The 24,890-nt window shown below is 42.2% G+C and overlaps 1 protein-coding gene and 1 long non-coding RNA gene across 8 annotated transcripts in view; one reads left to right on the top strand and one right to left on the bottom strand.

The window, feature by feature from the left end:
* The window catches only part of LOC143439232 (uncharacterized), a 54,086-nt gene that overhangs the window by 1,065 nt on the left and 28,131 nt on the right, over nucleotides 1–24,890 (top strand). For 2 of the 3 annotated variants that reach the window (XR_013107570.1, XR_013107569.1), the window contains exons 2-3: nucleotides 279–355; nucleotides 547–920. This is a non-coding gene — a long non-coding RNA (uncharacterized LOC143439232). The remainder of the gene's footprint in view (nucleotides 1–278; nucleotides 356–546; nucleotides 921–24,890) is intronic. The other variant, XR_013107571.1, reaches the window with a different exon arrangement.
* The window catches only part of LOC143439231 (hydroxylysine kinase-like), a 32,961-nt gene continuing 31,345 nt past the window's right edge, over nucleotides 23,275–24,890 (bottom strand). For 4 of the 5 annotated variants that reach the window (XM_076925269.1, XM_076925270.1, XM_076925274.1 and 1 more), the window contains one exon: nucleotides 23,626–23,672. Coding sequence is in view for 1 of the 5 variants with exons in the window: in XM_076925271.1 (XP_076781386.1) it covers nucleotides 23,518–23,672 (155 nt within the window). In the remaining 4 variants the exon portion in view is untranslated. Of the gene's footprint in view, nucleotides 23,673–24,890 lie in introns of all 5 variants that reach the window. The other variant, XM_076925271.1, reaches the window with a different exon arrangement.

The following is a 24,890-nucleotide window of genomic DNA, read 5'->3' as shown; positions in this document are numbered from 1 at the left end:
TTACCCCTCCTACTTCCTCTGAAATCCTTCTCAACAAGTCTCCCTCCTATTTTCTTCCCTCCCTTTCGTAATCCAGTGAGTTCAATTAGGGTCACTTACATATACATGGTTGTGGGGTCATGTACAGGATTGTGGGAAGCTTACCCATGATAGATATAGATATAGATATAGATATAGATATAGATATAGATATAGATATAGATATCCCTGAAGAGAAGCAGCCATTACTCATAATATTTTAAGTACCTTTACAGTTTTGTGTTTGTCCACATTCATAGGCTCCTTGGCAACATATGGCCCCTAGGCTTTGGGTTGAAGCCCTATGACAGAAGAAGATTTGGGACAGGAACACTATGTAAGCAATGCTGTGTTCTTTCTCGTGTGTTGTAACAGGGGCACCTGATTTTACTTAGTTCCCTTTCTGTTGGTACCCAAGGTGTCTCTTGGGGTGAGGGTAGAAGACACAGGGACATTTTGTTTGGTCTTATGATTTTGCTCTGTAGCACAAGCTGGCCTGGAATTTGCAGTCTTTCTGCCTCATTACAGGTATACACAACCATGCCCAATTCACCCTCGGCTCAAAACCAGAGCAGAATGTTAAGTCAAAGTCCACAGGACTCTAGAGACGCTGTTTACCCTTCCATGTCCCAGAGGTAAGATAAGGTCTCAGTTCTAGGAGGGGTGAGGCTGGAAGCTCTCTCAGCCTTTGGAAGTCTTAGTCTGACCTTAGTGGCTAAGGCCTGAGGTCTCCCGTGTTCAGCCAACGTATAGTTTAGTTCCATTGACCAAGCCTGTTTGATTGTTGATGTTTGCAAAATAAATAGCATATATTAGAGAGATAAAGAAAACATTGTAAACATGAGTGCCTGCCATTCTATGGATCATGTTTGAAGCCACTGCTGAATCTGACCATGGGTAAGGTAAGAGTAATTGTTTGCCAGCACTTGATATGTGAAATCAAAGAGAACTATTGTGCAGCCAAAACAGGTAACTGTGTGTTCTGCCAGTCTTGCAAAAGGAATGCCAATTAAGAGTGGTTTTTTCCTCTTTACTAGTAATAATATAACACTGTACCCATATATAGAGAGAAAATAGGAAAATACAAAATTTCATTCTTTAAGTTTTTAGAAATGAAGGTTGCTGGGATTACACTTGGGAGGCTGAGGCAGGAAGATTGGCCTGAGTTCTAGGCTAGTCTGAGCTATGGTGTGAGAATTTCTCCTTAAAAAAATAAAAAGAGGTTTTGTGAAGTCAGTGATATCTCTGCTGGGAGCATTTGTTGAAGGATGTTGATATAGGCTTGTGCTGAAGAGAATCTTTCTTGGAAGTGTTCTAAGATACAAAACAAAACCAAAGGAGTAAAGGGCTGAAGAAATGGCTTAGTGGTTAAAAGCTCTGGCTGTTCTTCCAAAGGTCCTGAGTTCAATTCCCAGCAACCACATGGTGGCTCATAGCCAGCCATAATGGGATTTGATGCCCTCTTTTGGTGTGTATGAAGACAGAGGTGTTAGCATTTTGTCTAAGCTCCACCCCACAGTTACCTGGCAACAGTCAGGTATGCTTGCCCTCTTGACTCTTTCTTGCTCTTGCCTTCTTGCTCCTGCTCTGTCCTCTTGCCCCTTCCTCCCTCCCTCTCCTTTCCCTCCCCCCACCCCACGTGCTCATGGCCAGCTGTGGGGAGCCGGACAGAAGGTGGCTATCATCCTTGCAGCCATCTTGAGCATATACCCTTACAAGAGACTTGTCTACAACAGCCTACAACAGCTGAGCACACTCTGATAACATCTTGTTTTAGATACCCAGGATCTTCCCTTGGGTGTGTGAGACTTAAAGGCGTGACTTAGAGATCAGATTTAGAGACAAGACTTAAAGGCATGACTTAAAGGTGTGACTTAGAAAAAAATAAAAGGTGAGAGGCAGACAGAAGACAGGCACTTGGAAAGGAATTAGGCACTTAGCACTTGGAGAAAGAACTTGGAACTAGGATTAGGACCTGAGACTTGGTACTAGGAGCTAGGGACTGGGAACTAGGGACTTGGAGAGAAGAAGAGAGACTGAAGAATAAACAGGATCGAATCACACTCTGTCTGGTCTCCATTCTTCGCATCCATCCTCACTCTCTCTCTTGCCGAACCCCGGACCCGCAGACCGGAGCAGCTTGGGGCAGTGCAGACTCTAACAGTTTAGCCCCCAAGGCTTTTGGCAGTGGGAGTTCCAACACTGATAGAGCAGTCCAAGACATTTTGGCCTCCAAACGTGGAGTAGTGCAGTTCTCAACAGCCAGCCTCTACTTTTCTATTTCTCTTCTCTGCTGCTCTCTGCTCTCTTCTCTCTTCTCTCTCTCTCTCTCTCTCTCTCTCTCTCTCTCTCTCTCTCTCTCTCTCTCTCTCTCCATTTCTCTGTCTCTACTACCCTCTTAACTCCCCTCCCTGTGCCTGAAATAAACTCTATTCTATACTATACCATCGTGTGGCTGGTCTCTCAGGGGGAAGGGATGCCTCAGCATGGGCCCGCAGAGGCACTCCCTTTCCCCACACCTTACCACACATCCACCAAAACATATTCCTCCTCTCTTTATCTTTTTATAAAACACATCAAGAGGACTCATATGTAAATAAATTTTAAAGAAAAAAAAAAGAGTAAAGCAAAAATAGAAGACAGCCTTATTCCCCCAAGGCTCTTATTCCTCTTTCTAAGAGAAACAAGACAAAAAACAGACCTTTATTAAAAAGAATAAGAAGTTAAGGTTCAGAAGTACAATTATGCAAACAAGTGGCTGAGGGTATGGCTCTGTTGGTAGAGCATTTGCCTAGCACGCAGGAGGCCCTGGGTTCAATTCTTAGCACACACCTGTAGTCCTAGGATTAAGGCACATACTCTTTTTTTTTTTTTTTTACTTTTTTTTTAATTAGATATTTTATTTACACTTCAGATGCCATCCCCTTTCCCCATTCCCCCCCCCTTAGAAAACCCCTATCCCATGCCCCCTTTTCCTTTTTGCATTTATACATTTTTTTAAATAATGTTAATCATAAGCGTTATAAGTTTGGAATTGTTCAATCAGAGGTGTAACCTACTGACCAACCTAGATATAACAACTATCTTTGACTGGTGGAGATACATGAATATCTGCCTCCCTGTCTCCCCCCTCTTTCTCTCTTTCATCACCTACCTTCTCCTCTCCTTCTCCTCCTCCTCTTCTTACTCCTTTTCTTCCTCTCAGTACTCCTCCTACCTTAGCTCCTCCTACACATCACCCTTCCTGTTAAAATGAAACTTTTCTCTCAAAATACAATTAGAGAATAATTATGCCAATTTGTACCAGTGAGGTACAAGATAGTCCTAATACCCAGTCCATCATTTTGTTGACTAACCAGCACCTCTGTCATCTATCCTAACTAAAATATTTAGTTCTGAACCTGGCTTTAGGATGAATGTCAGCTGACGACCATCCACTCAAATCTTTTCTCTTACGGTAAATAGCTATAAGTTTTCAACCCCGTCAGAAATCCAGAATGACTGAGTTAACTATAATTGTGGGAAGCACAAAGCATAGCTTCTAAAACTTAGCCAATGTATAGAGACCTCTGAACACCTGAAAAGCCCCTATACTACCGAACGTTGGAGCATCAAACCTTCAGCCTTCTGGCCCAGAATCATCTGACAGACCTTGGTGATGCAGGATTATTAAGGACTGATTACTCTGTCTAGGCAGATATAATCAGTCGACTATTCTGCATGTGTGTCCTTTTCTGGACAGTAATTTGTCTATAGATGGAGAGAGGCAATTCTTGCCTAGTGGCTGTTACCACACAACTGGAGTAACTCCAAGGATGCTCAATTTCTTCTTAGAATCCACGACAGGAAGCTGTCAGGGGCAGACAGGTCTCTAATCAATATGAACATTAATATATAAATATTTGTAGCATCAGTTCTATGGACTTCTGATGTTTTGAAAACCAACTATCCATGTAAGGTAACCTGGACTGTTTTCCATTAACTCCTCTCAGCTATTTCTAAGTAAAATATGGAAAACACCCTAACAATAAACTCAAAAATATGAATTTGCTATAGTCCCTTAACTCATAGGTTAACCGTCCCAAATCAGTTAAAAAAGTTAAAAAAGGGCTGGGTCTAGGCATTGTATTCCTAAATGTGTTATACAGGCACAATGCCCATGAGTGTATCAATATTCATCTCATTTTTATATTAATAAGAGGCTCGTACCAATGAAAACCTTAAATTTGAGATCAAAGTAAATTTTGTACCATTTAAGAAATTATAACTTCATCTTGATTATAATTATACAGATTTCTACCAGTAGGTTATGGCTATGCAGTAAGTCCTAGCTAATCCCCCCTGTTCCAACAAAACCACTACTTGTCCCTAGAAAGACAGACCATTATTAATCACATTAGTCCCCAAGTTCAGGGAATAGGGGCGCTGACTCCTCTTTAACTTCTTCAAGCTGATTAAGGGCGTTGAGATTTTAGAAGAGGGGTTGGGGGGAGAGTAAGTTGATAAGCCTCTGATGCTGTGTCTTCACTGAATCCAGATGGAATTCCAGGACATCAGAGGTTTGGGCAGGTCTGCTCAGTATGCTTGATGAGTAGATACACCAAGGCTGTGTATTCTGCAATATACAATTCTCAGAACAAGTTTTAGTATCAAGAAAAAAAAATTTCCCACCCCCAGGTGGCTGACATTTTTTTTTTTAAAGATGATGGTCCTGAAGACTTTTTTTTTTCCCGCTTGTTAAAATTGGTTGTAGTATTTACGTTTCAGATTTTATCCCCTTAGCCTACTTCCTCCCACCACCCAGAAACCTATCCCATCCCCCTCCTCATGCTTCTATGAGGCAGTGACCACACCTATCCCCCTCACTATCCCCTCCCCGCCCTCACATCCCCCCCCCCCCACTGTGTGTTCATTCATTCATTTTTTTTTTATGGAACAGGGCCATCCTCCCCTACATATACCTCTGGAGTCTTGGGTCCCTCCCTATGTGTTCCCAGGCTGGTGGTTTAGACCCTGGGGGGCTCTGGTTGTTTGGTATTGTTGCTTTCCACCTGGGGTCAATAACAGATTAGGTGGCTGTACATGGGGTGAATACCCAGGTGGAAAGGTCTCCTGATGGCCCCTCCTTCAGTTTCTGTTCCATGTTTTGTTTCCCTATTTGCTCCCTTGAGCATTTTTATTTCTCATTCTAAGTAGAACTGAGGCATCCCCTCTTGGTCGTCCTTCTTCATGAGCTTCATGTGGTCTGTGGGTTGAGTCTTCGCTAATCCAAGCTTTTGGGCTAACATCCGTGGAGATATGTTTGTGTAACTATCTTCTTTTGGGGTTTTTGGAAGATTACTTTCTTGCTTTTTCTAGGTTGTAGTTTCCCTCCTTGTGATGGAGTTTTCCACCAATTATTCTTTGAAGTGCTGGATTTGTGTTGAGATACTGTGTAAATTTGGATTTGTCATGGAATATTTTGGTTTCTCCATCAATAATGATTGACAGTTTTGCTGGGTATAGTAGTCTGGGCTGGCATTTGTATTCTCTTAGGGTCTGTATGATATCGGTCCAGGATCTTCTGGCTTTTATGGTCTCTGGTGAGAAGTCTGGTGTAATTCTTATAGGTCTGCCTTTATATGTTACTTTGCCTTTTTCCCTTACTGCTTTTAGTATTTTTTCTTTGTTTTGTACATTTGATGTTTTGACTATTATATGGCGGGAAGTATTTCTTTTCTGGTCTAAACTATTTGGAGTTCTGTAAGCTTCTTGTATATTTATGGACATCTCTTTCTTTAGGTTAGGGAAGTTTTCCTCTATAATTTTGTTGAGGATATTTACTGGTCCTTTTAGTTGGGAGTCTTCCCCCTCATCTATACCTATTATCCTTAGGTTTGGCCTTCTCATTGTGTCTTGGATTTCTTGTATATTTTGGGTTAGTAGCTTTTTGTATTTTGCATTTTCTTTGACAGTTGTGTCAATGTTTTCCATGGTATCTTCTGCACATGAGATTCTCTCTTCCATCTCTTGTATTCTGTTGGTGATACTTGTGTCTATGACTCCTGATCTTTTTTTTAGGTTTTCTATCTCCAGGGTATTGTCCCTTTGTGATTTCTTTATTGTTTCTACTTCCATTTTTAGATCCTGCATGGTTCTGTTTAATTCCTTTTCCCGTTTGGTTGCATTTTCTTGCAATTCCTTAAGGGATTTTTGTGTTTCCTCTTTAAGGGTTTCTATCTGTCTACCAGTGCTCTTTTTAAGTTCTTTGAGAGTGTTATTTATGTCTTTCTTAAAGCCCTCTATCATCATCATGAGAAGTGATTTTAATTCTGATTCCTGCTTTTCTCGTGTGATGGGGTGTTCAGGGCTTGCTCTGGTGGGGGAGCTGGGTTCTGATGATGCCCTGTAACTTTGGTTTCTGTTGCTTACATTCTTGCTCTTGCCTTTTGCCATCTGGTTAACTCTAGTGCTGCCTGTACTTGCTGTCTCTGACTGAAGCCTGTCTTTCTAGTTATCTAGCTTGTCTGATCTCCTAGGGGTCCAGATGACTCTGTGATCTTTTCCAGCTGCACTGATTACAGTGGTACCTCTAGGATGCCTCAGGATATGGTGCCTCCAAGGTAGTAGTCCAGCTAGGTGGTGTCTGCTGTTCTGGGTGCAGTGTCTCCTCTAGAATATCTCAGGATATGTTGTCTGAAGCTCTGAGTTCATTTGTTCCTCTGTGGATCTGGATTGAGTGGACCTTCCAGTATGTCTCAGGTGGAATCCGGGGTCCACACAACAGCAGACCTGGCAGAGGTCTGATCTAGGCCTCAGATCTGAGAACTAATTTCTAAGACACTGTCCAAGTTAGACCGCCTGGGATCCCTGCCTCCTCTGGGTTCTTGGAGGTTGGGGGCAGAGCTGCCACCCAAGATCTGCTCAGTGCTCTGTCCCAGACCGGAAGGAACCAGTGTTCTGGGCTGGGATTGACTTCCTGGGTCCTTTTGGTTCCCAGTTACTCCCTGTTTAGGGCGGGCCCTGCTGTCTGCTTACCTAGGATACTGTCTGAATTCGAGTGCCTGGGATCCCTGCTTCCTCTGGGTTCTTGGATGTTGGGGGCAGAGCTGCCACCCAAGATCTGCCCAGTGCTCTGGCCCAGACCGGAAGGAACCAGTGTTCCGGGCTGGGATTGACTTCCTGGGTCCTTTTGGTTCCCAGTTACTCCCTGTTTAGGGCGGGCCCTGCTGTCTGCTTACCTAGGATACTGTCTGAATTCGAGTGCTTGGGATCCCTGCTTCCTCTGGGTTCTTGGATGTTGGGGGCAGAGCTGCCACCCAAGATCTGCCCAGTGCTCTGGCCCAGACCGGAAGGAACCAGTGTTCCAGGCTGGGATTGACTTCCTGGGTCCTTTTGGTTCCCAGTTACTCCCTGTTTAGGGCAGGCCCTGCTGTCTGCTTACCTAAGATACTGCCTGAGTTCGAGTGCCTGGGATCCCTGCTTCCTCTGGGTTCTTGGATGTTGGGGGCAGAGCTGCCACCCAAGATCTGCTCAGTGCTCTGGCCCAGACCGGAAGGCAAGGCACATACTCTTGCATACGTACACATAAGCATACATAAATATAAATCTTTAAAAAAAGATTCAAGGTCATCTGCTGCCACAGACCTGGAATACATGAGAGACTATCAAAACAACAATCCATCCTAATCCCTCAAGTTGCTGCAGGTTTGATTGGTTGAGAGCCTGCTGAAGCAGGATTGGTCACGATGCAATGAAATGACCACTGTCAACTGTAACACCAGCACTCAAAAGTGGAGGCAGGAGCAGGAGGATTTTGAGTTCAAGACCAGACTGACCTACATATCAAGACCCCATCTTAATAAGAGGAAGAAGGGGAGAAGAGGAGAAGAAGGGAAGGGGAGGAGAAAGCCGGTGAGCAGGCACAGGGGGAACTCAGCCCTGTGAAGAAACTGCATGAGCTAGATGATCACTCAACCTACAAGCAACAGCAGGCGTGGACTAGATCCTTCTGACAGGTTTCACAGGGAACCAGCTTTGCTGACCTCCATCGTGGCTTCTAGCCCTAGAAGTATGTGAACTTCCCTTGTTTTTGCTACCCATGTTGTGTCACAGAAACCCCAGGAAACTTACACTAACGCCTTCTTTGATTAGCCAGAGTATAGCACAGACAGTATAATTACGAGACCTGGTGTTAATCTCAACTTTAGCTCTGAACTTGGCTATATGATCACATCTCAATGAGTCTGTCGTCGGTCCTTAAGCTGTGTCAATATCTGTCAAAAAAAAAAAAAAAGTAATATGCCTAGGTTCAGGAACGACTTCCTATAGTCTATAACTGTGTTTCCACTTTCTGATGTAAACCCTTCAGTTTGTCCCTTTCATCAAAGATACTGCGGTTTCCTGTCAAAGTAGAATTTCTTAATGTTGTTTGACCCCATCCATCAGTGCTACAGTTTAGGTTCTGGTCATTTCTTACTTGGTATTAGGTTGAGCCACATCAAACTGATCACTTTGGGCTAGTTGCATGGCTCAGTGGATAAAGACTCTTACCAGAAAAGGCCACACCTATGTGAAAGATTCTAACAGCCAACTGACTGGGCCAAACTTTGTGATCCTACAAAAGTTGGAATGCTGTAAACCAAGAGTCAGACTATCTGGACTAGTGTTAGTCCCCCTAATAACTACCCACTGACCATTTTAAGTCTGACCTAATATCCTTCTAACTATCAGATGAAATGTCTGGAATATATTCTCAGCAGACCACCAGCTTCCACTAACCTAAAAACTAAGAGGTTTCCTGGCTCTGCTGTAACCCAACTGCCTGAGGTCAGTTTATTTGGTAAGTGCCTTGATGTATAATCCTTTTGTTCTATAAGAAGTTCATTAAACCATGTCCACATTGGACCACATTATTCATGACAACCAGAATCCATTTTTCTGGGCCATGGGTACTCATATTTGGCTGAGAATTCCTTCTGAGGTGAGATTTGAGTTTTTGTGTTGACACATCAGTACTAGTGAAAACAGAGAAAGGAGATTAATCAATCACGTGAGCACATTGGGAAAAAAAGATGAAGAGATTCAGTGGTCCTAGGTCCTTCATCTATAGGGCAATGATACGAGCTTTAGGTTTAGATATTGGAGTCATTGGGGCAAGGGGAGAGCTATGCCTAATTAAGCGGGCTTGGTCAGGCTGTTGTGATTGGGTTATCACTGCAGCTCTAGTTCCCTTTGGCTTCCCAAGACGTTGCTTTCCACTTGAAGGAAAGCAAGCTGGAGTGCCACCATCAGAGATTAATGGCCTCACTCTGGAGTCACCCATCACTGGGGTGGCAGATTCAATCCCCATCATAGAGGTGCTAATAAGTCCTGTAGTTCCTAGAACCTAAGTTGAATGCAGGTATAGGACAATGACCTGAGACATTTAGGTTCTCCTTGGAAGTCTGTAAACACTGGCAATGACGTCCTGGTAGGGACATAGATGCTCTAAAGAGACTCCTGTGCTGCTGCCTTTGACTATCAGATTTCTCAAGCGATGAAAATTTCCCCAGGAGTCACATGCTGAGAGAATGAAAAAGGCAGAAGTCTGATCCAGCCAGGGGAGGAACTTGTCTCTGGGAAAGAGTTTACACAGTTATTACTTGTCAGACTGTCAGAGAGAGAGAGACTGAAACCAAGACAAGGGTGGGTTGTTGGTGGCTGGGACATACCTTGACCAAGACTGCTCAGTTAAGCATACCTTTCATCCTCTATTTAAAACTGAAACTTTATGTCAGGATCAAATATAGGCCCAAGAGATGTGATGACTAGTCTTAATTGTCAACTTAGTAGGATCCAGAATCACCTAGCCTCTGGACGCACCTATGAGGACAGGCTTGTGAGGGTGACCTTCATTAGGTTTGTTGAGATAGGAACACACACTCACTGTGCATGGCACCATTTCCCGGGGCAGGATCCTGGATTATATAGAAAGGAGAAGGTTTGCTGAGCGTAAGCGTTCACTGCTCTCTGCTTCCTGATTGTGGATTCAGTGTGACCAGCTCTTCAAGCTCCGGCTACCCCAGCTCCCCTGCCATTATTAGAATGTACTCTTTGTTTGTTTGTTTGTTTGTTTGAGACAGGGTTTCTCTGTGTAGCCCTGGCTGTCCTGCAACTCACTCTTCTATAGACCAGGCTGGCCTCGAACTCAGAGATCCGCCTGCCTCTGCCTCCCAAGTGCTGGGATTAAAGGTGGGCACCACCACTGCCCAGCTAGAATGTACTCTTAACAAGTGAGATACACACTTTGTCCTCTGAGTTGCTTTGTCAGGGTATTTTATCATAGCAGCAGGGGGGGACAGACCTGAGACCTGAGACTAGGGGACAGGTTGGGCCTCTATTTGTTCTTCTCAGTGTTGCCACATTGAATAAACCACGTTTTTTTTTTTTTCGACTTTTACCATTACTTATTTATGGATGGGACAGCCTAGTTTCTTTGGACATCGAGGGCCATAAGATGACTAAAGAAGACAGATACAAAATGAAGGCAGAAGCAAAAGACATTCAGCCGTTTTTAAAACAGACACTTAAAAGTTGTTTCAGCTTGAATTCATTGTCTCCTAGCTTGGATCTTAATGATAACTAAAAGCAAGGTGAGAGCCAGACATTTTTGCCTTCATTTTATAAAGCCTTTAATTGTCCAGGAAGAACAAAACCCATTAGAGCAGACCATGCCCCACTCCCCAAGGAGCTGGAGAATGCACTCTGGAGTAGAAGTAATCTCTTCCTGAGAGTCACCTCATGCTTTAAGCAAAAGGACTTCCCAGGGCCACCTTTCAGGATGAGAGCTGAAGCCATCCACGATGCACGTGATCACTCCTTGTCTAAGACTGCTTAATTATGCATAGGTCTTGCTCCATGCCCCAGTTCTTTCTCTAAAACTCATGTCAGTGTCTGGAAGATGAACTTAGGGTTACTGTGTCATCATGGCCTTAATCTGGACTTGGCTTGGTTCCCCAGTCTTTGTGATCACTATCAAAAGAACTGAAGATGGGGCACATAAAGTAGAGTAGAAGGTGGTTCATTACAAACTGGACTGGAGAGCTCTCCACACCCGGTGGGAAGGACCAAATGGCTGAAGAGAACATTAAGTGACCCACATTTTATTATTTCTAAAGCCTCTAAACCAGAAGAGCATTTTCCTGCCTATTGACCCTTGGAGGAAGGGGGGACAACAATGGTATGTCTTTGTTCTTTATTGGGAAGCCTCTGTCTAGACAGTAATCTTATCATAGCTTCCTGGGCAGTTCAGAACACCATGTCCCCATGCAAGAACAGACATACTTCATTCAGACAAGTACAGTAATCAGAGTCATGCAGTTTGACCTCCTGCTTTCATAAGCTGCTGATATTGAAAGAGGGGTCCAGCCTCATGACCGTAAACTCTACTAACATCTAAATAGCTACCTAACAGTCAGCCTTCAAGAATCAAGATCATTTTTCAGGAATTTCTAACCTTTTTTGAGTCAATCTGACTAATTCTGGATGAAGTGAGGTTGAGTTGGAGAAGAATTTAGGGTCTTCATTCTTATTAACTTTCAGGCATCAGGTGATGATAATCAAAGGGACCAAGACAGAATTAAGCTGTCTTCTTGTTCCCTACTCTGCTAAGTACATAAAATTCAAAGACTAATAGGATCACAATCCATCTCAATCACAGAGGTCATAGCTCGATGTGGTAGCATGGCTCTCTCTCTCTCTCTCTCTCTCTCTCTCTCTCTCCACACACACACACACACACACACACACACACACACACACCAACACCACCACCATCACCACCACCACCACCACCAATAACAACAACAACTTCCTTTCAGTCTCTCTGTTCTTTTAGATCCTGGCTACATGTAGTAGGCCTCAGATCCTAGTGACAGTTTTTGCAACTCCTTTCTGATGTCAGGAACAACTGAGTGATCATTTGTGATCCCAGCATATTGTACTTCTAAAAGCTAAGTAATCAGTTACAGTAGACATTTTTATGACTTCAAGTTTCTATAGAAAGGCAGTTGGATGTTTACTAGGCCCTGGTCAATAGTTGCCAGCTTGGCATGACTCACAAGTTGTACTTCAGTCCCTCAGGCTCACAGATATTGAAATGAAGGCATTCCTAGATACTGGGGATAGTGGGTGTAATGAACCCATTAGGAAATCCACTAAGATTGCTTCAGTACTTATGGGCCTCTTAGGCTCTCTCCTGCATAACTCATCCTATATTACCTTTCTTTAAATCATTATAATTATCTCAGACACACAGATGAGATAATGCATGTTTTCCTAAAGGCATCTCAATGAAAAATATTAAAGACAATAAATGAAGTGTGCTTGCTTAGGATCAAAATGATCTATAACCTGTAAAAGTAACTTTATTCACCTATGTAATTGTCAGCTCCAAGGCTTATTGCCTTTGTCTGTCTGCTCTAGCCTCCAGCCTCCATTCAATTTTATCTAGGCCTTGAATACTTTCTGCCTCTGAGACTTGCTGCTGAATTAGTTCATCCTTTCTTATTCTTTCTGATCTCTTCCTGGCTGATTCAACTCAGCTGTTCTGACTTAAAACTTCTCTCCAAGATGACTGATTCAATCTGGCTTTTTTCTCTGCCTCTGAATTGTTCTGCTTGGCCTGTTCTAATCTGTTCTAATCTTCTGGCTCCTCCTCATTTTCTGGCTCATTCTGTCTCCACCTGTGTCTAGCTTTTTCTCTCTCTATAACTGTCCCAGTAAAACTGCCTCCTCTCCCTTCCTCTGTGCTCTTCCCTCTTGTGTTGCCTCTCTTTCCTCTCTCCTTCTGAGAGTTGGGCAGATCCTATTCTGTCAAATCTTTCTCTGATTTGTCACTTTGTCTGTCACTCAATTAGACATCACTTTCAGACACGGGTGCTTCCTTCTACAAGTTAACTTTACCTTCCCTGGGATTAAAGATGTGTACTAAGGTTGTGTGTGTGTGTGTGTGTGTGTGTGTGTGTGTGTATTCCAGCCAAAGGGATCAAAGGTGTATGCTAAGGCTGAGCCACACCACATTTAGAGACAGGTTTTTCTAGTATATCTCAGGGTTCACAGTATGATCAGATACCCTGCAACAATAACCTTGAATTTTTTAGTACTCTTCTCTCATTCATAAATCTAAATGATACACCTTATTGCTGTTGTTCTAAGACAGGGTCTCTCACTGCACTTGGTGCTCACTGATTGGGAGAGTAACTGGCTAGAGAGTTCTAATAATCCTCCTGTTTCCATCTCCTGGGACTGAGATGACAGGTACACATTGCCAGTGGATTCAAACTCAGTTCTTCATGCTTCTGTTGAGAACTGCTCTGCCCCATTTTGGGCGCCAAAAATGTTTCGGCCTGAGCTGCCCCACATTTGGGGGCCAAAACGTCTCGGACCGCTCTATCAGTGTTGGAACTCGTACTGCCAAAAGCCTTGGGGGCTAAATTGTTAGAGCCCACACTGCCCCAAGCTGCTCCAGTCCACTGTCAGGGTTCAGCAAGACAGAGAGTGAGGATGGACTCGAATGGAGACCAGACAGAGTGTGATTCAATCCTGTTTATTCTTCAGTCTCTCTTCTTTTCTCTTTCCAAGTCCCTTTTTCCTAATACCAAGTCTCAGGTCCTAATTCCTAGTTCCTCTGTAATAAATCTCAAGTCCTAATCTCTGTTCCAAGTTGCTAGTCTCTTTCCTAGTTCCAAGTTCTCTTCCAAGTGACTGTCTCGAGTCTCAAGTCTCAAGTCTCAAGTCCTCTTCCAAGTACGAGTGTCTAATTCCTAGTTTCTCTTCCAGGTCCCGAGTCTTGAGTCTCAAGTGCCTACTCCTTTCTTCTGTCTGCCTCTTGCCTTTTATATGTCTCCCTTCTAAGCCATGCCTTTAAGTCACACCCTTAGGTCTTATCTCTAAATCACACCTTTAAGTCTTACACACCCAAGGGAAAATCCTGGGTATCTAAAACAAGATGTTATCAGAGTGTGTAAAGCTGTTGTAGGCTATTGTAAACACGTCTCTTGTCAGGGTATATGGCTCAAGATGGCTGCAAGAATGATAGCCGCCTTCTGTTGGCTCCCCACATGCTTCCATATCACACTGCCCACTAAGCTCTCTTCCCACCTGTGTGAATTAGTAAAATGCTTACAGAAGATGGTATGAGGTCCCTTATAGGAACCAAAACTATCACCACACTATGTTCACTCCAGTACCATCCTTTCTGGAGCTGCCTTACCCAGCTGCAAGAAAAGCTGGGAAATGTAGTCTTTTAGCAGAAAGCTGTTTGTTTAAGACAAAACCTGCTGAGCAGGATCTTTGTCAGAGGAGGTGGCTCTAGGTCCACTGAAGAGGCAGTCCTACAGTCAGGTAGCAAGGGGAGAGTCTAAATGTGATCAGCCTCAATGGATCAGGAAATTGTCATCATATATTCCTGAAGAGATATGTAAAATAATTATGCGAGAGCTGTAAGCAGATGATTTGCTTACAGAGTAAAAATTGAGGGACTCTCCAGGAAGGTTGAGGGATAGAGAGGATCAGAGGGGGAGATACAGAGTGGACAGATTGGAAGTGGATATAGAGTTGATTCAAGGTGACAGTGATTGGTCCCATTGCCACACTGCTACACCAAAATGAGCTAACAGAAGTAGCAGAGAGATTCAGATGCAAAGGAATGGAATAAGAGAAAATAGAGAACTAATATAAAGAATTGTGTCTGGCTTGGGGGAAAGAATGAAGGTCCCATCTAGCCAGGTTTCTTTACAACATCTAAAAGGTCTTTTTGCAGATGCATAGGGGACAAATGTAGGGTGAGAACTCCTGGGGGAGCTTGTGTGGAACATTTTGTTTAGGTATAAAGTGAAGCCCAGTAAGAAAAAACATTGTCTGGGAATGGCAAAACAAAAACAAAACAAAACAAAACAAAACAAAACAAAACAAAACACCTCAAAATCAAATCGTGGGTTCAAACTGGCAGCATAGGTTTTGCTGAGATAGCTTTCCATATTGCGTCTCTCTCTCTCTCTCTCTCTCTCTCTCTCTCTCTCTCTCTCTAGTGTGTGTATGCATGTGTGTGTGTGTGTGTGTGTGTGTGTGTGTGTGTGTGTTTTGCTCTGCATAGATAGCTTTTTCTTGCTATTCTAAAAACTCTCTAGTTGAGACAGCTTTCTCTGCTAGAAAAATTCTAAAAGCTATCTGGATAGCTCATGGGTTTTTTGACCAAAGTAAAAAGGGTAGCAATAAAAAATTATTGGATCTTCCAAGTCAGAAATTCTGTTAGAAAAAATTCTTTTTTAAAATTAATTATTTTGTTTGTTTACATTTCAAATGTTGTTCCCCTTCCTGCTCTCCTCTCTACAAACCCCCTACCACATCTCCCTTTGGCACTAAGAGGGTAGTCCCCTACTCACCCACCCACTCCTGCCTCACCCCCAAACATCACTCTTATCTGGGGCATCAAGCCTCCACAGGACCAAGAAGTCCTCTGCTACATATGTAGCAGGACCCATAGACTGGCTTATGTGTACTCTTTGGTTGGTGGTTTAGTCCCTGGGAGCTGTGAGGGATCCAGTTAGTTGATACTGTTGTTCTTCCTATGGAGTTGCAATCCCCTTCAGCTCCTCAGTCCTTCCCTAACTCTTCCACTGGGGTCCCCAGGCTCAGTCCAATGGTTGGCTATGAGTATCTGCATCTGTCTTAGTCAGGTGCTGGCAGAGCCTCTCAGAGGACAGCCATACCAGGCTCCTGTCAGCAAGCACTTCTTCGTATCAGCAATACTGTCAGGGTTTGGTGTCTGCAGATGGGATGGATCCTAGGTGAGGCAGTCTCTGGATGGACTTTCCTTCAGTCTCTGCTCCATTTTTTGTCCCTGCATTTCCTTTAGACAGGAACAATTCTGGGTTACCAATTTTGAGATGGGTGGGTGGCCCTATCCCTCAACTGAAGGTGATCTCTTCTGGTTCTATCTCCCAATGTTGGGCATTGTGGCTAATGTCATCCCCATTGGGTCCTGGGAGCCTCTTGAATCCCTGGTGTCTGGGGCTTTCTAGTGGTTCCCCCACCCCACCCCCGTTCCAAGGGGCCATGATAAATTTTAACAGGTGGCAAAGATCCAGAGCCTAAGACAGGAGGTAATAACTATACAACTTATGGGAACATTAAGAGATAATGCACATGAGGAAAATGTTTATATCAAGATTACCGTGAGTTAAATGCAGTTGTACAACTGGCTGGACCACGGACCAGAGCCCTGTAGAGGGACAAGGGAACTGTAAGCAGCGGCTTGTTACCTCAGACTCCTGCATAAGGACTGAGCAGCTGGAAGCCGAGTGAGTCAGGTAAAGTCAGCATGCAAGGAATGAATCTGAACACAAAGTCTCTAAGTGATAGTCCTTGCTTTTATATTTAATGAATTTTGTACATGTTTTTCAAATATTAACAATAGTGAATAAAATTAGAGTATTTCAAGTAAAACACAATTTTTGTTAGAAACAATTTGACAAGGCAAAAAATTTTTAATTGGGACTATTATCTTAAATAATCATATCTAGTATTTGAACAATAAATATTTTGAATATATTGTTAACATTAAACTGCTATAATTATATTCCAGGACTATACAGTAGAAATGATTTACATTAGCAGGCTGTGTCGACAGAAATTTAATTCTAAATTGTATTCCCTCAAAAGAAATTATTTTCAGTTTTCAATTTAAAAAGTATTCTCCCAGAGACAGTGTCTGCCTGGCTTCCTCCTCTATGTGTACTTCTCTAGAATGTTCTGTTACCACATGATTCAGTGACTGTCATGTCAAGAGTAAATGATTCATTTTACAAGGTTTTCTAAAATTAATCCAATTAACAGAACCTTTTAATTTTTTTTCTACATTTTCATTCCATGTAGTCATGTTGAAAGCTGAAAGCAGTCAGTGGTGTCATGATGTAGTAAATTCTATACATGTAACAACAAACCGAATTAACAAAGAGGACTAAAGCTGACTCTGCAGATTTCTAGGTCACCACATATGGACAACAGTAAGAATACTTCTTAGCATCATTCTATTAAAAATAGTTGGCCATTAAGAGGTATAAATTGTTAAGCAAGATAACCAAATTAAATGAGTTTTAACAAATACTGGCTTTTGGAATTTCTTAGAAAACATTCATATGCATTGTGAAATATTCACTCACCTCCAGAAGAATCACATCTCTTTTTCACTCAGACACTTTCAGTGCAGTGACCCAGGGTTTATTATAACATACTGGTTAAAACCAACAACTGCTATACTGCCAAAGTCCTTAGACTCCTTGTAGGCTTCAAGACAAGAGTACGGGTACTGGCTCTGGAGCTCTCCATCTGGGTAAAGACTAGATTATATTCCCAAAGCCACAGGTGAGCACAGATTGGAAACTCTCCTTCATCTAAGTCCTCTCCTCCTGAAGAATCCAAAGGCTTGGGACATCACTTAACCATTTGTTGACTCTACAGATACAAACCAACTGTCAAAGACACAGTTTGAATATTCTGAATAACTTTACAAGGGTATGAGTTTGATTTATTTGACAGCCTCCTTTAACCAGGTTTATGGATGGCTAGAATGAGGACCCTGGGGTTATCTGTGCTAAAAGGAAGAACTAAATGCTGAGGTTGGGCATGAACAACGGAGCTATCATCAGGTCCTCCACCAGTCAGGGGTTAGGCTTAGGTACATGGTTGCCCTGTTCACAGTATCCGCATATGACAGTTCAGGAGACATGGAAGGCAGAGTAGTTGCTATTTGCCTCTGTGTTGTCTGAGACATTTAGGATGTGGGTACATACTGAAATCCTTTACTGGGCAAGAGAATCCATAACTCTATCATGAAGAATAATTCATATTTTCTGTAGATCAGGAGGAAGGAGGACTATTTTCTGGTTTAGCCTACATAGCTAGAGGCAGAAGGGGCAGACTTTTGGTGGGTCTTATTTCCCATGCATCCTTGTCCTGTAATTAGGCTAGTGTGTAACATACTCTGGTGGGACTGTGTTTCATCCAAGAGAACTATGTGGACCTGGGGACATCCTGTCATGCAAGTATATTGTAAATTTAACCCATTTACACAAGGATTCAATCTTTTACAATGGATTTTTAAAATATACCTGATTTTGAATATTATTTATATTAAACAAACTAAATTTAAACTTGTTTTGCTTTACTTGATTCAGGCTTAAACTTGAGAGCATATATTGAAACTATGTGATGGGAGGTAATAACTGGTCTCTCCCTCCAAGTTTGTCTCTGTAAATAAATTACATTTGCACTGACTATGACAACAAACACAGTTCTGAGAACATTAAATAATTTGATCATTTATAAAGTGATTGACCATTAACTTGTATATCTTAATTATCTTTAACAGTGTATAATACATTAGTAACTTTTATATGATTAGGATTTTACAATTTTATCCCTGTTGAATTTGAGACTTAAAAGCATTGAGCTTAACAGCATTTGCAAAGAGCCCAAATAGACCCTTATAACCTTAGGTATTTATAAACCTTAATCATCAAACACATTGCACAGACCTTGTTCATGGCTTTCACTCTCAGGAAGCCAGACCCTTAATGTAATAAACGTGGGCAAATGGAAGACACTCATTGTCATAAAAGTAATGTGCAAATCTGGAATCTGAGTCACCTAGAGACCAGACGAGAGAGGGTCAGTCTTTTTGATTGCCCTCATGTACTCTGTATAAGAACTACTCCCAGCTTTTGTTCGGGGCTCTCTTGCTGGCAAGTGAGAGAGTCCGGTGCACCAGAATGATTAAACCTCATGTTGTTGCAGCAAATCCTCTGTCCGTATGTGATTCTGCAGCAGTGCGTCCCCTGGTTTGGATCTTAGAATCCAACATCCCAACACTGTCACCCTAAGTCAAAATTTGAGAGAGCAGCCCCAGATATGAGGAAGACAAGGTTTTTATATAGCTCAAGGGTAGGGAGTTTTGACTGGCAACATAGGCAGAATTATAGGCGTAGAACATAAGTATAACAAGTTAGTCATAATGGCCTCCTGAGACAAAGACATGGTTGCCTTTCCTGAACAGGCAGTACAGAGCCATTTGTACTTAAGGTTACAGGTGGGGCATAGCCCAATCCTTAAGAAACAGATTTCATCATAAGCAGGACTTAACTTAGTTTGTTTGTAGTATAAGATGGATTTTAAGCCTAAGATGGAGACAGGCTGGTACTTCAACAGGTTGTCACTTTTTAGAGACAGCTAACTAAACCAAGAAAAAGGCCGAGGAAGGCAGCAGCGGCCGGTGGGAGAGTGTACTTTCAAGCTGATTTTAAGCACATGGTGTCTTTTCCTGGGCTGTACCATTTGCTCTCCTTTTCCATCACACCGTCCATGCTAATCCCGCTGGGTAAGAATGAGACCACTACCACAATTTTTGAGTCAAATTTGAAGCAAGCTTTATTTATTTGGGTGTACCAGAGAGCTGGCCAGCGACTGCCTCATAAGTTGGGTTAGAGAGAGCAGTGCTGAGTTCATTTCTCAGGACCAAATCACAAGCAGGTTTTCAGAAGTGAGGCAATGGGGCAGTTAGGAAGTACCGAAAAATCTCACCAACAACAGCAAAACAATCATCATGTGGTCACTAATTAGGGAACATCAGGGTGTTCTCACAAACAAGTCAAGTTCATGAGGTGGGGCAGGGCAGCACCCAGAAAACAGAAACTCAGGTCTTACAGTAAATGGAAACTTATTTTTAACAATACAACAACTGGCTACTGCCTTAACAATGGAGTCAGGCAGGTTCCTCATCAAGTGGCCAGCCTAACCCAGGGAAAAGACTTTGGAGGAAACTTTTAAGCAAGCAGGCTTGGTCTGGAAAGGGAAGGTCAAAGTCCAGCTCAAGAGTCAGCCTTTCTAACACACTAAAACAGCATTTGACAATTTTTGATAATCTCCAAATCCAAAAGGCATTTAAATCTCTGTAAGACTAAACCCTGTGATCTACATATCTATAACTAGTTTGTGTGTGTCTGCAGGTGGGGGCAGACAGCCAGGAATGTTTTTTTTGTCTTAACTGTTAAAGATACCAGCAGGATTTTCCAGGCTTGGGGAGGCAGAAACACAAGTAGGCCTAAATCAAACAGGAAAGGAGGCACAAGGCAAAAGAGTTCTATGCTATCTTGAGAATTGTAAAGATTCAAGTTCAAAGACCCAGCAGAAATGGTGGGCATTTTGACTTTTGAGTATGGTTTTAAGCCAGACCTTGAGAAAGAGTCAGGTAAGCTGAGAGAGTGTTTATAAAGCTGCTAAGTATTTGAAAAACTGAGGGTATGTATGTGTCCATGTCTCTGCGGTGTTGCTTTACCCTCTTTCTCTGTTACTAAGAGGCTTTTCTTCTGGTCATATTCCTGTATCCAGTAAATACACGCTATCTTAGGGATCTCACTGTTCGCAAATTTGTCTTTAGCAAGAACTAAGTAACACCTTGACCTCCTCTCTTTATAATGTTAGAAATTGAAGCCACTATTTTAAATTTACCTTTATTCAAACTAACAAGTAACCAAAGCCTTTAGAATCTAAAGAAACAACTGATTAGAAGCCATGATCAAGCTTAGTTTGACACACCAAATGGAGCCTGACCATTTGGTTCTAACCACCTTCCTGTCACTAAATTGTAGCAAATGTGTGCTTCGTAGGACTATGCAGTGAGACTAGGATTGATATGTATCAATATCAAAGACAATTGAAAGGATCAAATTCGAATAGCCTAAATATATAGGAGGTAAATTATTTCAAAGATGTTTTACATGTGTTCTTGTGTACATACCTGTGCTTGTGTGTGCACCATGTGTGTACTGCCCATGGAGGCAGGAAGAGGATAGTGAACCCCTTAGAGCTGGAGTTGTGAGCTGCCTGACATGGGTTCTGTAAACTGAATTCAGGTTCCCTGCAAGAACGGCAAGCAATTTAAACTACTGTGCCAAAGAGAAACAAATTTAAAACTAGAAAGATATTTTTTCATTTCTGTGTAAGTAATAAAATACGGAGTTGTTCTCACTAAAGAACTGTTTTGGTATCAGGAAGTTTATTTGTAGTGTTGATTAACTTTTGAACATTACTTGTTGCTTGAGCAATTCAAATGTCAAGGTTTTTCATTGAAATTCTTTATAATAATTAAAGCTATGAAGCTTGATTTGACAAAACCATGCTATAGTTTTTATTAAAGTTTCCTTCTCACACTTTTTACTGCATTTTCATTTAGCATATATGTGTGTGTGAACATGCAGGTCAGTTATCTGCATGTCCCGTGGGAATCCATACTCCTCTCTTGTCAGGCTTGTTGTCAGGCTTAGCAGCAAGTGCCTTGACGCTGAGCCATCTTGCTGGTGTTAGCTCCGAATATTTTTTTTTAGCTATGACTTCTATTCTCGACGTAATAGTAATTATTCTCCACAGAGAAAAATCAGCTGCCACTTCTTTTAAATATATATATACTTTTTTTTTTTTTTTTTTGAGACAGGGTTTCTCTGTGTAGCCCTGGCTGTCCCGGAACTCACTCTGTAGACCAGGCTGGCCTCGAACTCAGAAACCTGCCTGCCTCTGCCTCCCAAGTGCTGGGATTAAAGGCGTGGGCTACCACTGCCTGGCTAAATATATACTTTTGTATTTTTTTTTCATCTAGTAGTTCTCATCACTTTAGAATTTTCTGAAAACATGGACATCCAGAGTCTATCAATACTTGTGTTTCTCAGCCTGTGGGTCATAAGCCCTTTGGGGTTTGAACAACCCTTTCACAGTAGTTACATATCAGATATTTCCTTTATGATTCATAACAGTAGCAATATTACAGTTAGGAAGTAGCAACAAAATAATTTTATGCTTGGGGTTACCAGAACATGAGGAACTGTATTAAAGGGTCATAGAATTTTAGGAAGGTTGAAACCACTGGTCCATGTCATTCTATCCTGAAGTGAAAAGTTTTTTTAAAGTGTACAAGTCCAAAGTCTTGATGCTTCTGTGTAAAAGATCAAGTGGAGCTGATAAAAAAAATCAGTTGTTGATTATTAAGATAGTTTTGGGCAGTAATTTCTGGCCTTTAAAATTGCTTAGTGTGGTAGCTGCTTACAGGGTAGATTGAGGCTGGAGAATTTTAACTTTGAGACCAGTCTTGGCTATATACTTAAGTCCTTGCCTTTTAAAAAGAAAGTGAGATCTGAGATCTGAGATCTGAAGGTGATTAGCTAAGAAACTGTTTATAGATCACTGATAAACTTGATAAACCCATGTGTAGTCATTGTATAGGTGTACTAGCTTGAGATCAACTAAAGTTGTGGGGTGGACAACAGCCTTTAACGGGTTTTACAGCTCCGTAATGTTATTATTTTCTACTTGGCATGAAAACTCTTTCAAACTTTTTAGCCTTACTCCCCGAGAGTTCAACTCTTATGGAGCCCGAAGAGGTAATGATGCTGTGATGACAAGAGGCACATTTGCAAACATCAAGCTTTTTAATAAGTTTATTGGGAAGCCAGCTCCCAAAACAATTCATTTTCCATCGGGACAGACGGTAAGGATATATATAAATGTGCCTTGGCCATTGCTCAGGGATCAGCTTCTTTATTAAGTATTTTTCTGTCTGTTTAATCTACAGATAGATGTATTTGACTATAGAACTGTACCAGAAAGAAGATATCCCACTGATAATTTTAGCAGGAAAAAATATGGTTCAGGAAATTTAAGAGACTGGGCTGCCAAAGGACCCTATTTGCTGATAAGGATTCTTAAATTTTATATTCTTAATCTTTTTGTTGTTGTTGTTGTTTTGAGATAGGGTTTCTCTGTGTACTCAGCATACACACACACACACACACACACACACACACACACACACACACAAAATGGCTTTGCTTAGTCTGCTTTAGTAGCAAACCAAACCAATCCTGGAGATGGCAGACAATCCGCCCACTTTTGTGAAATCAGGGTATTTCAAGTTAAGCCACAGCACACACACCTCACAAGAAGGCAGCAATGGTCACCCTAGCAAGCCTGGTACCTTTTGTTCACTCCTATTAATTATGTGTGTCTGAGTGGGTATGTGCATACAACCACAGATGCCAGTGGCATTGCATGTCCTAGGAGACCCACCCAATATGGGTACTGGGAACTGAACTCAGGCAAGAGCAGTGCACTTTTCATTGCTGAGCCATCTCTCCAGCTGTGGTATCTTCTCAACAATTATGGTCACAGAGAAAGTATCCCATCACCATAACCAATCTTTCCAAGTTTTATTCCAAAAATTATGTGTTCAGATTAAGATGTTTATAAAGATGTCCATCATTACAATAAAGTGTCCAACTGGACAGACATGGACCCAATTCAGTATGTAATGTCCTATTTCCCCGATGGCCAAGGTAAGGAAAAAATTACAAGAAAACACTTCCGGGCTGGAAGGCCAGGACAGCTCCTAAGTGAATCGGTGCCTCTAAGGAGTTATAAAATCCATGATTCTGTCTATTTATCCTTTTCTCTCTGTTCTTTTTCTTTCTTCTCCCGCTCAGCTTTAGCTTCTTCCTCTTCATGTTTTTTGATTAACTGTTCCACTTCCTTTTGCTTGAGGACTCTGATCACCGTCTTTCCACTCTCTCGTGTTAGTGTGGCAATTTCCACTACAACACAAACATACATTTGTATCAGAGGCAGGACTCAGCAGATGTCACCATGGCTTACTCTGGTCTCTTTACCTGAGTCTTGCTCACCCATGTACTTTATGATGTACCCACATTTTTATGGGAACACTTTCGATTTTGTGATACCCTGATTTTTACCTAAGGATCTTTTCTTCACCCATCAACTTTCTTAGCAAGCATTTATGTCACCCTGAAGTCTGGTTGGCAGTTGTTCTAACTGACCCAGACAAGCCAACCAGAATAACAAGACAGAGTCCTAAACAAAGCAACACTTCCGTTATGGACTTTTCTAACTTCTTTTGAAAACAATAAGCTAAAAAACAGTTTCCATCAGGCATGGTGGTGCATACCTGGGGCCCCAGGATCTGGGAGGCACAGGCAGGGAAGAACAATGCTAGTCTGAGGACAGCGTTGGTTTAACAGTGAGTTCAAGGCCAGTCACTGACACAGGATCTCCAAACCAGGAGTTACATTCAGGCTCCAGTCCTTAAGCCTGCCCTATGGTGTAGAAATGGAGCTTTACAGTTCATCAAGGCTCATCTTAGTCAAGACATGGAGTCCTTAGTGTCCCCTAAGTGACAGCACTGGGAGGCTGAACAGGAGGATTGTGGGAGTCAAGGAGTTTAAGGCCAGCCTGAACAGCTTAGTGAGCCCCTAACCACTGAGGAGGCTTGCTGGTGCCATGGATAATGGCTTTGACTGTAGGTCTTTTTTGCTTCTATGCACTTGTCTCTGGAGTTCCAGTTGCAGCTATTCTCCCAGACGAGTTTCTCTCATGACCCCCACTTGTGTTTTCCCCAAGGGCTTCACCACATCTTCCCTCTTGAATGCATTCATTTTGTAAATGTATCCAGAGACGTTTCTGTGGGAAAGGCACTATCACAGGGCAAGAAGAGACACACAGACCTAAGTTCTTCATGGTGTGCTGTGGCAATTTACAGGATAGATGAATATACAACAATAAGCAGGTAAGAGGGAGGTGACACAAAAGAGATAGAATGCCTCACTTCTAGAGAGATGAGGTTAAGAAAGAGTTCACAGTCAGTGATGTGTAAGCTAGGTATTTAAGTTTCTCATGGTCTGTGCCATGGCAACTTAGAAGATAGATGACTGTACAACAATATGCAGGTAATACAGAGAAATGGCAAAAAGAAGAATTCTAGACAGGTGAGATTAAGGAAGAATTGGTATTTAAAA

The sequence above is a fragment of the Arvicanthis niloticus genome, chromosome 26, assembly GCF_011762505.2.
Source record: "Arvicanthis niloticus isolate mArvNil1 chromosome 26, mArvNil1.pat.X, whole genome shotgun sequence".
Lineage (NCBI taxonomy): Eukaryota > Metazoa > Chordata > Mammalia > Rodentia > Muridae > Arvicanthis > Arvicanthis niloticus.
Note: the sequence above shows the minus strand (reverse complement) of the source record. Positions and strands in the feature narration are given on the sequence as shown.